This window comes from Microtus ochrogaster, chromosome 6 (assembly GCF_000317375.1).
Source record: "Microtus ochrogaster isolate Prairie Vole_2 chromosome 6, MicOch1.0, whole genome shotgun sequence".
Taxonomy (NCBI): Eukaryota; Metazoa; Chordata; class Mammalia; order Rodentia; family Cricetidae; genus Microtus; species Microtus ochrogaster.
This window is the reverse complement of record NC_022013.1, coordinates 7458123-7472428: the sequence shown is the minus strand read 5'-3', so window position 1 is coordinate 7472428 and position 14306 is coordinate 7458123. Positions and strand designations below refer to the sequence as shown.

Below are 14306 nucleotides of genomic sequence, written 5' to 3'. Positions count from 1 at the left end.
ATATTCCACACAGTTGGTCTTGTTTATCATTCTCACTTATGTACTGCTGCAAGCTGACAGACACATTGGAGGATTTGGTACCCATGTGCCTTCCGTTTCAATAAAACACCACATACTGCTATTTGTAAATTTTGGGGAGCAATGAATAAAAAAGATTTCATTTCCAATTCTTACCACAAGGGCTTAATTAAACAACAACAGATGAATCAGTCCGGCATGGAATGGTAAGTTGACTCTGGAAACAATGAAATAATTCAGATTTTTGCTTCTATAACAAAAATGAGAGTTGACTTTACTGCACTGGGAGCTGGAAGTTAAAGGTCTGAGATTTTAAAAAAGCTTTCTCCACCAAGAAAGCAAAATGCCACTCAGTGGCATTGCATTTGTTTAACAAAATTTCTTTATCAGAAACTATAATTTAATATTTAAGTATCTAATTTACATGTGACAAGATATCATATTCAAAAAAGTAAACTGCAACTAGAAAACTATTAACCACTAAAAACAATACCAAACACAACCCAAACATTTATAGGAAAGCAATCGCTAGAATCTGAACTGGAAACAAAAGGGTCTCATCATATTTGGCTCATTAAACAAAGTGTCCACATTGCCGCCTTATAAGATTATCCATTCTAATTCATTAAAGTTTACCCTTTGTAGCATGAGTAACATATAAAGATTGACTCACTGTCTGCATATGCACACGTGCGTGTATATATATATATATTATATTGTGAGACATACACTCGTGTGTGTTGACTTAAAGGTATTCTATCTACTGACAACTGCCTGACTTTGGAAGGTGCTGAGATCCATATTTCTACATAGTCTTGACTCATTTAATAATGCCTTTTTAAAAACAGAACTTTATGTAAAATACTCTGCTTTTTGTTTATTAACCGAATATTTTCTTAAGCATAATAATAAACAATGAGAGAATTGCACTTATTATAAAGATACATTAACATGTTAGATTGCAGCTCAGCCATCAAAGATCAGGGACTATGATACTGGTGGTATGTTATGCACTTTATGCAAAGGTGATTGTGGCCATTGAAATCAAAGTGAGGGTAACTAGTCACAGAACAAAAGGGGATAACAGAAGGAAACATGCACTATTCCTACTTTAATGTGAAACTAATTTTTTTTTCCCCCAGGAAACCAACCCTTGAAACTTCCCATTACAATGAAACACCTTCTGCACCCTTGGCAGCACAGTAGATGAGGACGTCTGCCTGCAAGTTCTAGTTCACTTTCTGAGTGTGCTGTTCCAGTTTCATCTCCTCAAGCTGTCCTTGGAATTCTGGAGCGTCTACAACATGACAGTCCCTTGGTTCCGTTTCATTGAGCCTCCATAACCCCTTCAGCACTGTCTAGCAGGGTCTGTTATTCATCTTCTTCTGGTTCTGGAGGCAGCATGGATATTTCTTCCTTTAGACAATCACTGAAAAATCTGAGGATTGTGCTGTAGAAATGGTGCTTGCTCTTATCGGAAACATGATATCCTTCATCTGGATAGACCTGACATTAAAGAAAAAGGTGAAATCAAGTAACTGTTAGGTTGGGCTAGGGTCTTCCAGAGCTAGGGTCTACCTGCAGCTGCCTCTTTCTCTCTCTACATTAACCTTCCTATGATTTCCTGCAAGTTTTTAATACTCACTTCCCCAAAGAAAGTTTTCTAAGTTCTCTAAAGAATCTAAATCTGGTTGGATCGACCCATATTAGCTGAAAGGCTGAATCTTTTCCATTTCTGCTATGACATGGGAAACAGAAATTACCTGATTTCAAGCAGGTACTAAGGGATACTCATCAGCCACATAGCTTTGGACATTTCTCTTTTCTCTGAAACCTGTGAGAAGGGTCTCTATTTAGACTCAAGAGTTTAAACTCTTGTCAGATACCTTGTGTCATGGTTTGAATAAAAATGAGCACCATAGGTTCATGTATTTGAATTCATAGTCACTAGGAAGTGACACTATTTGAAAGGATTAGAAGAATTAGGAAGTGTGACCTTGTTGTAGAAAGTGTGTCATTAGGGGTGGGCTTTGAGATTTCAAAGATCCAGTAAGTTTCTCTCTTTCTGCTGTCTCTTCATTGGGTTATGGAATTCTCCGCTATTTCTGTTGCATCATGTCTGCCTGCATGACACTATGTTCTTTACCATGATGATAATGGATTAACCTCTGAAACTAAGTGCAAGTTTTCAATTAATTGCTTTCTTTTATAAGCATGGCTTTGGTCATGTGTCTCTTCACGCTGGTAAAACTATGATATCACTAGTAGAATCTTAGTAGAAGATAGTGTTCCTTTCAGAAACCTTTCTCACTAAGATAATACAAAAATTCATTTAAATTATAGCTTGTTGGCCAAAATAGTAGACTCTTTCTTGTTCTTCTTGACTACTGTGGCCTAAATATTGTAGTCTGCTTGACTACACATGTAACTTCTGGAATACAAGGTCCAGACCTCTAAAGTATTTGCTTGAGAGAATTTGCAATTATGTATCAGTTTTTTATGCACCTTAAAAATGTCCACACATTTTCTGGTCAGTTTTACAGTAAAGGCAATATACTTCCTTAAGACGGGTCTAAGAAGTTAAAATGCAATGTGCAAAGGAGGTTAGAATTTTCTGTCTCTGTAGGAGGGTAGGATCACTTCGCTTGCCTTGAGGCCATGTCAGAAAGTGAAAAGACTTTTGCTATAGCAGGTTCAGAGACATAAAAAGTAAACTCTTAGAGAATTTTCTTGAGAAAAATGAACCAGGGCACGGTGACTTCACACAGAGCCTTCTAGTCACTTGTTTTTCTGGGTTAAACCTGTAAAATTATTCATCAAATGAAAAGGTACGACTGTGGCTCAAACAGGCCCAGCCACAGCTCACAGTAGCTGGGACCTTGGGGTTGGCCATGGGTTTCTAATTTTGCTCCTGTGGAGAATTATGGAGTCGTGAAGACCGCCAGATTACCAAGGAGAATGACTGGTCAGTCTGTGTTAGCTATTTAGCCAACCCCTATGAGGATAATGGCTAAGATGATAAAGTGAAGTCAATGGAGAACCCAGAAGTTAGTTTAGAGAAAAAGAAAACACAGAAAGCCTCTTGAAGGAAGAGGCAGTGAACAGAACCAGCCCCAGAAATCAGTTCTAACAACTTTACCCAGTGAGGAAACCGGGAAATGTCCTATCAAGCCCTACGAAATGGATGTCATGCCATTATATCCTCTGGGTGATGATCATGAAGCTAAAGTATTTGATATTTGCTCTGTTGTCCTCCAACATCCACACATGCCATGTGGCTCACACAAACACACACACACACACACACACACACACATGCATGTATGCATGCGGGCACAGCATGTGCACATGCACATGCAAGTATGCATACACACATGCATGTGCTCATGCACAGGCACACACAGGCACACACACACATACACATTTTTCAAGAGATGTTTTACTTTCCCAGGAGCTCTTGTAATGTGATGTTTCCTTGCCACAGACACAAAGTCACAGGTCCCACTGAGAGCTCCAGCACCCTGATATAAAGTTGAGATGAGAAGACTTTTCCGGAATGGCGGCTTACCTGCAGAGTATAATTCACCCCAGCTTTTATCAGATGCTTGATCAATTCTGCTGAATGTTGGAAATGAACTTTTGCTGCGAAAATATTAAATTATGAAATTTGAAAGAAATGAATCCATTAGAACCAGAAAGTTTTAATATATTTTCCAAAGAGCATAAGTATCTTGCATACATTATTCACTTGGAAGGCCCATCATTAATTTTAACTAGAAAGCTGTTAGGTAAAATTGCAGAGTTTCATTTCACATCATAAAACAGAGCACGAACATGAGAGCTATTACTAAGGTGAATTTAAGTATTCAATGGAAGTCTTTACATATGTGTACATTTGTGTGATTGCTCCTGTGAGGGGGTGTGCATATGTACATTCCTGGGTGTGTGTGGAAGTCAGGGAACCACGTTGGAAGAAATTACTCAAATTCCTTCAACTCTTTATTTGAGACATGGTCTCTCAACAGCCTAGGAATTTGATAAATAAGCTAACTTAGCTGGCCAGCAGGTTCCCTTTATCCACTTGTCTTTGCTCAGCATTTTGCCGATACTGGGATTATAACCATACACCGCCACACCTGTGCTTTACTTTTTACTTGGATTCTGGAGAATCCAACCTCTGGACTTTGCATGAGAGAGCCACCTGCCAAATTCTGTATAAGGTCATTTAGGTGTATTTTGCATGAGATAATTTATTTTGTAACTAATTATATATTTAGTTCTTTCTAAACACTGAAGGTAATGAGTGTCTTGCCTGCCATTAACACAGTGAAATATCTTCATATACATACTTGAGGATTTCTAGAATCTAGAAATTCATAGAAATTGACACTATATTATTATTTTAAGTCAGAAGTGGGCAGCAGTGAGATGGCGCAGCAGGAAAGGGTGCTAGACAGGAAGCTTTACAACTTGAAATCAATTACTGGGACCCATAAATGATGTAGAGAACAGACTTCCAAAAGTTGTCCTCTGATCCCAAACACATGCTTTTGTAAGCATGGGCATATATATATATATACACACAATATGTAACTATATGAATAAATGTAATTAAAATCTCATACTAAAACTGAATGTCCCATGTTGAGAAGATAGAGTATGTCACTCATTATTCAGTGTTAAATATTTGATTTAGACCAAACTGTTTTTTTCTCTTTTCCCTCCATCTTCCTTCTGTCTGAACGGAAGGTCCCTAAGCTTTGGAACACACATCTCAGAAGTTCTGTAGTTAGTAATGGTTTTGTCTGAGCTAGTTAGTTAAGCTTGGTCCTGAAACTCAAATCTTCTTGTGCTAGACTTTGCTTGTATTCTGCCTAGGCTATTCGTTTCACTCTATACGTATACTTAGATTTCTATAAATAACTTTAAGCTAATATTTTGTATCTGTCTTTGTCAAACTAGAGCAGCCTTATCAGTGGTCTTAGCCTCCCTAGGCTCTCATTTTATGGTGCCAAATTATCTTTCTATACAGCAGAGGGTAGACAGTTCCAAAGAGTCATTCATTTAAAATATGCTCAAGATCTTTCTGAACAATTTTCTATTATAATTAATAAGAAAAACATCACCAATTCTAAATAACTATAACTTGCTTGGTATATGCTTGTGACTATAAATATAGATTTATATGGGCAATGCTTGAGGTAAAATAACCTCATATAATTCGTATATTTTGGAGGATGAAAGGGAAAATAGATGAAAAGGACTCTATCATGTTTACATTTAGATGTGGCTGAAAAGATAAGCATGCAAATGAACTATTGTGGCAGGAGTGAGAGGGAGGGCTGGAGAGAGAGGCAGAGGGAGGGAGAGAGAGAGGGAATATGTGTGATGTGTGAGTATGGGCTCAAGAGACAAGACAAGAGACAAGAGGACAACCTTGAGTGTCAGTCCTTGGTTTTCAACTGATTTGAGACAGAGACTATCATTGTACACTGGGCATACTAGGCTACATGGTAGCCATCCTGTAGTCTCCTCTGTTCTTTCCTTCTTGTCTCCTCCTCCCATCTCTCCTTAGGAAAACTAATTACAGGTGTGCACCACTATGTCCGGCTTTACTTGGTTTCTAGGATCCAAGCTTATCCAATCTTAGGTCCTCACTGAACTATCCCCTCAACAACTTTGCAATTGATTCTTTTCTGTTTTGATTTCAGTATAAAATCTGTTGTATGCTATTTGACTTTTTCAAAGCACTAAATGGGACAATAAAGTTTGACTGAGTAAATGGATGGGTTTATTGTTTTTCTGGGCAATAATAATAGCTAGTCTGTTTGTACGGTTCCCAGTGGTGAGATCAGGACCTGTCATTGATGCTTAGCTGTCTTTTGGGAACCTGCTCCTCATGCAGAATTACTTTCCCAGCCTTGGTGTAGGGAGAGGAGCTTGATCCTGCCTCAACTTGATGTGCCATGCTTTGTTCAAGCCCATGGGAGGCCTGCACCTTTCTGAATGGAGACAGAAGAGGAGTGGATTAGGAAGGGGTAGATGGGAGGCAGGAGGACCATGGGAGGGAACAGGAGGAGAGGACAGAGGAAAATCTCGAGTAAAATAAATGAAAAAAAATGTTAATTAAATAAATCAAAGAATGTCATCAAACATCCCCAAGTCAGCTTCTCTATGAGCTGTGTGGTGAATGTGGACATGTGTGCTGTGAACTCTGTGTACAGACATGGCCCATATCCCTCTGAACCACTATATAACATGAGGTATGTGAAGCACTTGGTCTGAAACTGAATCAAATAGGAAACATAATTACAGTAATATCAGCAATTTAACTTGGAAGTTGGGATGTGGTTGGCCTCCACAATCTCTGGGAGTGGCACTTTTAGGAGGTGTGACTTTGTTGGAATGAGTATGGCCTTATTAGAGGAAGTGTGTCACTGTGGAGGAGGGCCTTGAGGTTTCCTATGCTCAGGATACCACCCAGTGTCTCAGTCACCTTCCTGGTGCCTGAAAGATGTAGGACTTTCAGCTACTACTTTTGTACTACATGTGCATGCACACTGCCATACTCCCCATCATGATGGTAATGGTTAAACCTCTGAAACTGTAAGCGAGCCACCCCAATTTAATGTTTTCTTTTTAAGCATGGCTGTTGTCATGGTGTCTCTTCACAGAAATAAAATCCCTAAGACATTTAATATATGGGTTTCAAAGAGTACTAAAAAATTGTAGGGTGGCGTCTAGAGATAAAATCATCTCATTTTCACTATTATTGGTTCAGCTGGCTCAGGTTTCATAGTGAAGCAGATAAGAACTGCAGTACCAGAACAAATCTCCATGTAAAGTCCTGCTTTCCCAACACTTATTTCTCTAATAGGCTGGGTGTGAAAATGGTAGCTCTGTAGGACAGCATTTTCATGCAGAACAAATAAGACATTGCTAAGTGCTGTTAGTGCACTTTCTGACACATGGTTAACAATTAGTGACTTCACATGACTGCTATGGACATATGTGGACGGTATTAATACTATGGCATCCTTTAGAAGCATGGTGCTCTCTGTAGATGTGCATAATGCAATGCTTCTATTAACTAAATCATTTTCTGAATACATTGCCCAATATGTGATAACTGTGGATTTTCAGAAGAGTTCTCAAGAGAACAAAGGGTCCCTGTGTAGGCTGCACCAGGTTTTCTTTCTTTTTCTCTTTTATAGATTTAACATTGTGGTGAGAAGTTTGTTGTACAGTAAAACAAAAAACTATGGGTACCAGCCGTGAGCTGCTCTTTGTCGAGCCCATTACTGTTTTCCTGTGCATCTTTTTATATTTCAGGTAGGAACCCAGATTAACACATGACTCTTAGACTTCATAGCTCCTAACCTAATTGTAACTAAAGGATACATCCATATACATAGCCAAACATGGAGGCATAAATCTACACATTCATACATACTCCCACACAAATACCACACTCATTGGTCTGAGCCCTGATGGAACCACATCTTGACATCAATTATTTTCTTGTGTCGTAGTCAACGCTAGTCACAATATGGTCTTTGGTTGTAAATGGCCAGTAGCTGCTGTCTACATGAATGCAAGATCAGAAGTCAAGTTTCCCTATCATATCAGAAGGTGATACTGGAGAGTAATAACATATTTCCTTCCCATTTCCTGCCAGACATCTCATTCTCCATGTTACTTCCTGTACTCTTGTTCAGTAGCCTTACAGGTCCCTCTGGAAACAAGTCCTACATGTGAGATGGGTCCCTTTGTAACAGGATAACTCCCATCAGATAGAAGCAGCAAATACAATACATACTATCAGCAGTTCCGTGAATTATTAATATATTTTCTTCTTTTAGACCATGGATGTTATGCAGTACACTGGAGGCCTGTAAGTAAAACACAAGTATTTGTATGTATGGAGAGTCCCAAATGGAAGAAATTCAACCTAATCTTCATAATAAAAAGTGACCTTTGCCTTTTGTTGTTATTTTTGTCTTAGTTACCTGGTAAGTGCTTTCTTCCTTTGATGGCATACCAAGGTAACGCTCAGAGAAAGCCGAGGCTGCGACCAAAGGATAAAGAAAACAGCATCAGAAGAAGCAAATTGTACCGTTTCATTATTTATTCATGTACTTCAAATGCAATTGTCATGCTTTGGTAAAATCAATTGCATCAGGGAGGTGATAACTCACAACAGGCTTTAATAACACATGATAAATGAGCTCAATTGAGTTTCTCTGCATTGGGATTTTGCTTTGCACCCATCAATACCTTAGATTAGGACTGTCTGTAGGACATACTCACCATACAACCTCATGTCTGAGATGGGTGCAACCACGGCTCCACATTTGAAAAGCTTCTCATCTGACTTTAAGATCATTGCTGCAATATAGCCCCCGTACCCCTGAGCAAAAAAAAAAAAAAAAATCATAATAATGATTCCTAACTATATTTGTACCTTTTGATTGCTGTTTAATAATGCACATATCCCCGTGTCTCTGAGTGTATAATGGAATGCAAAAAAATCACTGTGTACTTATGAGGATTCAACAGCTGTTTAAAAATTTATGCAACAGGCTTTTTTAATAACTAAGTAAAATATGAAATTAATTATATAGCACAAAAAGTCACGATTTCACACCAAGTATCTGGAAAATGTTCCAAATAATTTGAAATAAAGTATCTTTTATATTTCATTTTAAGACAATTTGGTGTGTATTTTAATTGAATACTTAATAATAATGGTGGTTACGTTCAATTATGAAAGGAAAGTAAAACACTAAAAATACAGAACAAACTATATACTCTGCTTGCAATTTTTTGCAGAGACTAAGGGCCTGTCACTCCAAAGTGTGACTCTAAGAGTACAGAATCTGCTGTAATGGGATCAATAATCCTCCTTCAGATAAGGATAATTTGAGATGGTAATTTTGAGAAATACAGACAGAAACTGAACTGATAGCTCATGTAGTAAAGTGTTTCCCATGCAAGCCTTTGGTCCTAAGTTTGATCTTCCAAAACCCAACTTTAAAAACTAAAAAGTTGAGCATTGTGGTGCACACTTCGCGTCTTTGTGTTTGGACAGTGGAGGCAGGTGAATACCTGGAGCAAGCTGGCCGGTGAACCTAGCTTACTTGGTGAGTTCTAGGATAATGAGAGACCTTGTATCAAAACTCAAGGTGGATGGTGCCTGAGAAATGACAGATGCAATTGTCCTCATGCATGGACACATTTGCAAACATATGCGCCCTTCCACACACAAACATGCAAGTTATCACTTACACAAAGAAGACAAGAAAAGAAAATCTGCCAGACATAGGACATATAGGATTTTTCTGGTTGTAAGAAATTTATATTTACAGGGAGATCTGTTGATAAGATATCTACCTTTTGCACAATTAAGAGGTGACTCTCTGAATGTGGCTGACAATGAGGGCTGACTGAGAAGTCAAGGATAATGGCACTGAGTTTTGATTCTACTGCATGGACTGGCCCTGTGGGAGCATAGTCTCTGTGGATGCTCACCTTTCTAGACCTGGATGGAGGGTGGAGGACCTTGGACTTCCCATAGGGCAGGAAACCCTGACTGCTCTTAGGACTGGAGAGGGAGGGGGAGAGGGAATGGGGGGAGTGGGAGGAAAATGGGAGGAGGGGAGGAGGTAGAAATTTTTAATAAATAAACAAATAAAAAAAGAGGTGAGGGCTACATGCTGAAACTCTCACCAGTGGGAAAGGCACAAATTAAATAGAAGGAAAAAAAATAGAGAGAAAGGAAAAAATAAAAAGAAAGGCAGAAGACACAGATGAAGATGAAAGAGATGATGGGGAAGAAGAGGAAGAAAAGGAATAGGAACAGATTAGGGTTGTGGTGAAGAAGTGAGTGCTAATTTATATATACAAAATCAATTAAACAGTGCTTATTGGAGGCACAGGGATGGCATGGGGGCTGTGCAGGAACTGAGGTAGATCAGCAGAGCAGGAGATACAAGTGTCTGATAGGGAGAATGGGAACAAAATCCTGAAAAATTTGCACAATGTGAGGCCATGAGCTTAAAATGTATTGGTTTGACTCCTGCCAAAGGAGCAGATTTTAGTTGTTCTTTGCACAAAAGCTAAAGAAAACAAACATGGAGGAAGTAACCAATGATGTTACCTCTCAATGTACACTGCAAGAATCAGTTTGTCACAGAGATATGTGACATCATATCATTGTATATAGACTTTAAATCTACATGGCAGTATCATTCAGGAAAAAAAAATCACCTAAAAACATTTTACAGTAATGGTTTAATTCAGTAGACTGGTGGGACTCTCTCTCTCTCTCTCTCTCTCTCTCTCTCTCTCTCTCTCTCTCTCTCTCTCGCTCCCTCTCTCTCTCTCTCATTCTTTCCCACAAGTATTTCATTAGCCTAAACTGCCTCTAACCTATTATTCTCCTGCCTCTGATTCCTGAGAGATGGGATTCTGGTATGTTAAGACTTTTCATTTTAAACAAACTTTAAGGGTATGCCTGTGATACTGCTGGACTTACTTTTTTTTTATTATGTGGTGTGTGTGTGTGTATTTGTACATTCACACGCCTGCCACTGTGCTTGATCATGCAAGGTCAGAGGCCAACCTTCAGGAGTCAGTTATTTCCTTTTACCTTGTAGGTCCTAGAGATTAAACTCAGGTCATTAGGCTTGGTGGCAAGCACCTTTGCCTCTGAGTCATCTTGCCAGCTTCTGTTAGATATGAGTTGGGGGTTCTTACTGTATACTAACACAATAAAGATGCCTAACAGACTCACGGAATGAGACAGGGAGGAAACAAATAGCAGCAGCAAACACCATCTAATGAAAATTTGACAAGAGCCTTGGCCTGGGAAGACGTCCCAGCCAGGATTCTTCTCCTGAGATCTGGTGTACACATCCCTTGCTTCTTGCTTCCTGAGGAGCTGTGTTTCGTTATTTTTTTTATATGAAAATTTGGGATGTAATGAAGCTAAATAATCTTTAAGACTTAATGATAGTGAAAGCTGTGGAATTTAAAAATCAAATCTAAAATGCTGCTTTAATTTGATTTATTTCAGAGAAATAACTTCTGTTTTTAAAGGGAAAAATCAACACTGACAGGAATTAGAATGAATTAAATTATAATTGCTCACCATCCTCTCAATCATTTCATGTTTATTCACAGAGGCAAAAGTTGAACTTGAAAGAGCTGTTGGAAAACAGACTGTGAACGGCAGTGAGAGTCAGATGTGAGCTCTCGCTAGATGGGCAGGTGTTGGGCTTAATTTTTAAAACAGTTTACACTTCAAGTACATTCTGAGTTTGTGGCTCCTTAGACTGGCCTGCAGCCAATTGGAGGTGGTTTGCCTTCAGTGGGGAGAAAAGCATTCAACAGTTCAAAATGCTCTGCTTCTACCATGCCAATGCTTGGTTTCTTATGATCAATAGTTTTAAATTCACAGAAATTTTAGTGGAGGACCCAAACCTGGAATTAAAGTTTGTCTGCAAAAGCCAAAACAGTGTATGTATGACAGTGGGGTGGGTTCCTTTTCTGTAGGAGATTGGCTAATTCAGACAAAGAAATGGAAAACTAATTTGTTTTGTCACAAGAGTACCACCCCAACACCAACCCCAAAATTTTGAAAGTCCTCCTGATTAGTTCTCCTGAAAGGGAGCACCAAGTCTTTGTTTGGGGGAGATAGACGAAGCAGAAAATTGGCAATTTTAAGCACTGAAGTGAAAAGTACATTGATATACCTATGAGATCCTTTTCCTATCTATTTGTCTACCTAGGATCTGCCTAACTCCCAGTCTTCAACATGATTAAAATATATTGTACATATGCATTAAATTCTCAAATAATGAGAAAAATATTTTTTTTTAATTTGGTATTTCAGAATTAGCAAAGTTTTTATCACCATGTATCTATCTGCATTAATTCTGTTTCTTTAAGTCTTCACATCTTTATATATGGGTATGATGTGTGTCTGTGTAGACACACACACACACACATATATACACACAGACTCTCTCTCTCTCTTTCTCACACACACACACACATATGCTGTGATAGTGTAGTTGCTCTTGTGCCACAGTGCATATTCAGGAATCAGAGAACAATTTTGAATATCTATCTTCCAACTCCTTATCACTGCTGAATAAACCAGGCTAGGCTGTACTGTGACGTTCTGAGGACTTTTCTGTCTCCACCTGCAGCCTCTACGAAAGAGCAGTGTGGTCACAGGTGTGGGCTGCTGCATCTGACTTTAAATGAGTTGTAGGAATTTGAACTCACAGTCTCCTGTGTATGTGGCAAAATCTTTGTTCACTCGGGCATTTTTCAGCTCTGATTCTATGCATTTTCACAAACTCCAGAAATTGCTTGATGTGATTTCAAACTTTAAGAAGTTCTTTTGCAAGTAACGAGATGCAAAACTGTAAATATCGGTTTCCTCTTTGTAAGTCAAGTTTAATATGTTTTATAGTCAGTCTTATCTCTAACCAAAAATCAGCCCTGGGAAGCCATGTTCCTTGATTTTTCCTGTGTGCTCTCATGCCCTCAAGATCTCCTAGTGGGAGGTTGTTACTTCAACATCTCCTGAAAATATACAGCACATAAAAACACTTGTTGTTTAAACATGATGACCTAAGTTCAGTCCCTGGAACCCACTCAAAAGTGGAATGAAAGATCTGGCTCCACCAAGTTGTCCTCTGACTTCTACACATTCATGTCATGCATGTGTGCATGCATGTACACACACACACACACACACACACACACACACACACACCAGCAACAAACAAGCATAAATTAAACTGCCTTTCTTATCACCCATCTTTGGCTGTATTTCTGCTTCATATCACTGGATATTTTGTTGCTTATCTTCCATTTATTTCTCTATAACAACTAGAAATTCAATAATGGGACCTTTGTATATTTTATCATTAGTAGACTTCACTCTTTTAAAATTGTTTTGCATATGTGGCTGTGGTGGGGATGCATGTGAGTTCAGGTGCCCATCGAGGCCAGAAGAGGACATCAGATCCCCTTCTGGAAGAGGTATAAGCAATTTTGAGCCTGCTGATGTGGGTTGTGGGGAACAAACACAGGTCCTTTGCAAGAGTAGTGCGTATTTTTAATTGTGGGGCCATCCTTCCTGCTCTCCACATAGCTCTGTTAAAAGTGCTGGCTATAGAGTACACAGGATCGGCTGGAGTAAATAATCATATTCCCTGCATTGCTAAGTGACCATCGCAATGCTGTTTTCTCATATGATGTTTATAAAATTCTCACGTTTTTCATGCAGGTTCAATTCATATCAAACTTTTTAAAAAGAAAACAATTCAGAAAAGTTTTGATTTAGGAGTTTTGTGATATTTCACAACAAGAATTTTTGCTTTGAGGAATAAAATAGGAGACCCATGAATATATATTTAGGTGAATTGAGGTTAGGTTCCAGTGACTATAATTTAAACTACATGGTTCCAAGTCTCAAGTCTAATTACTGAGAAAAAAAAAACACATAGTCAGTTAAATGCATAGCTGTTAAAATGTTTCCATTACTCTAACAAGCCAGTTAGTGCATAATAGAGAAAGAAGCCATTCACATGGGCATTTAGATAAATCACACATAATGTCTAGGATCCAACATTACAGTGAAAAAATTTGTTATGTACACATACCTGTGTGTACACATAGAAAATAATATTCCAGTGGGAAGTCAAAAGAAGATTTAAAAACTAGCTAAGGGCTCTTCTTGTAGATATTTTATTTAATCTCAGAGGAATTTACTATAAAATTGTTTAATAACATTTCTAATTTTTAGCTGGTGAGCTGACACCAGACAAAGCAAAAAACATTCCTTTTCAAGCTAGGCGGGAGGACTCAGAAACTCAACCCATGCACCATCTTGCTTTTGCCCCTCTATCCTTCAGAACTGTAGAAAAACCCACAAAATTATTCTATAAAAAACAATAAATCTGTCCAGTGAAATAGTGTCGAGAATAAGGATGTCTGTGTCTAAGTCTGATGAACTGAGTTTGAGTCTCAGGACCCACACGGTAAGCAGAAAGAAGTGCTCCCCAAAATTACCCTCTGACCTCTATATATACAACATGGCACCTGTCCACATGCATGGGTGCACACACACACACACACACACAGGGAGGGGTGAAGACGGAGGTGCACACACACACACACACACACGGAGGGGAGAAGACGGAGGTGCACACACACACACACACACACACAGGGAGGGGAGAAGACGGAGGTGCACACACACACACACA

The 14306-nt window shown here is 38.8% G+C and overlaps 1 protein-coding gene across 3 annotated transcripts in view; it reads right to left on the bottom strand.

Moving 5' to 3' along the window:
• Positions 1 to 880: 880 nt before the first annotated feature.
• The window catches only part of Dpp10 (dipeptidyl peptidase like 10), a 1582239-nt gene continuing 1568813 nt past the window's right edge, over positions 881 to 14306 (bottom strand). For all 3 annotated transcript variants that reach the window (XM_005348249.3, XM_005348248.3, XM_026779943.1), the window contains exons 22-26: positions 8329 to 8428; positions 8028 to 8086; positions 7838 to 7910; positions 3587 to 3660; positions 881 to 1524 (exon numbers count right to left, since the gene is read on the bottom strand). In XM_005348249.3, coding sequence (XP_005348306.1) covers positions 1390 to 1524; positions 3587 to 3660; positions 7838 to 7910; positions 8028 to 8086; positions 8329 to 8428 — 441 coding nt within the window. In that variant the 3' untranslated portion in view covers positions 881 to 1389. The remainder of the gene's footprint in view (positions 1525 to 3586; positions 3661 to 7837; positions 7911 to 8027; positions 8087 to 8328; positions 8429 to 14306) is intronic.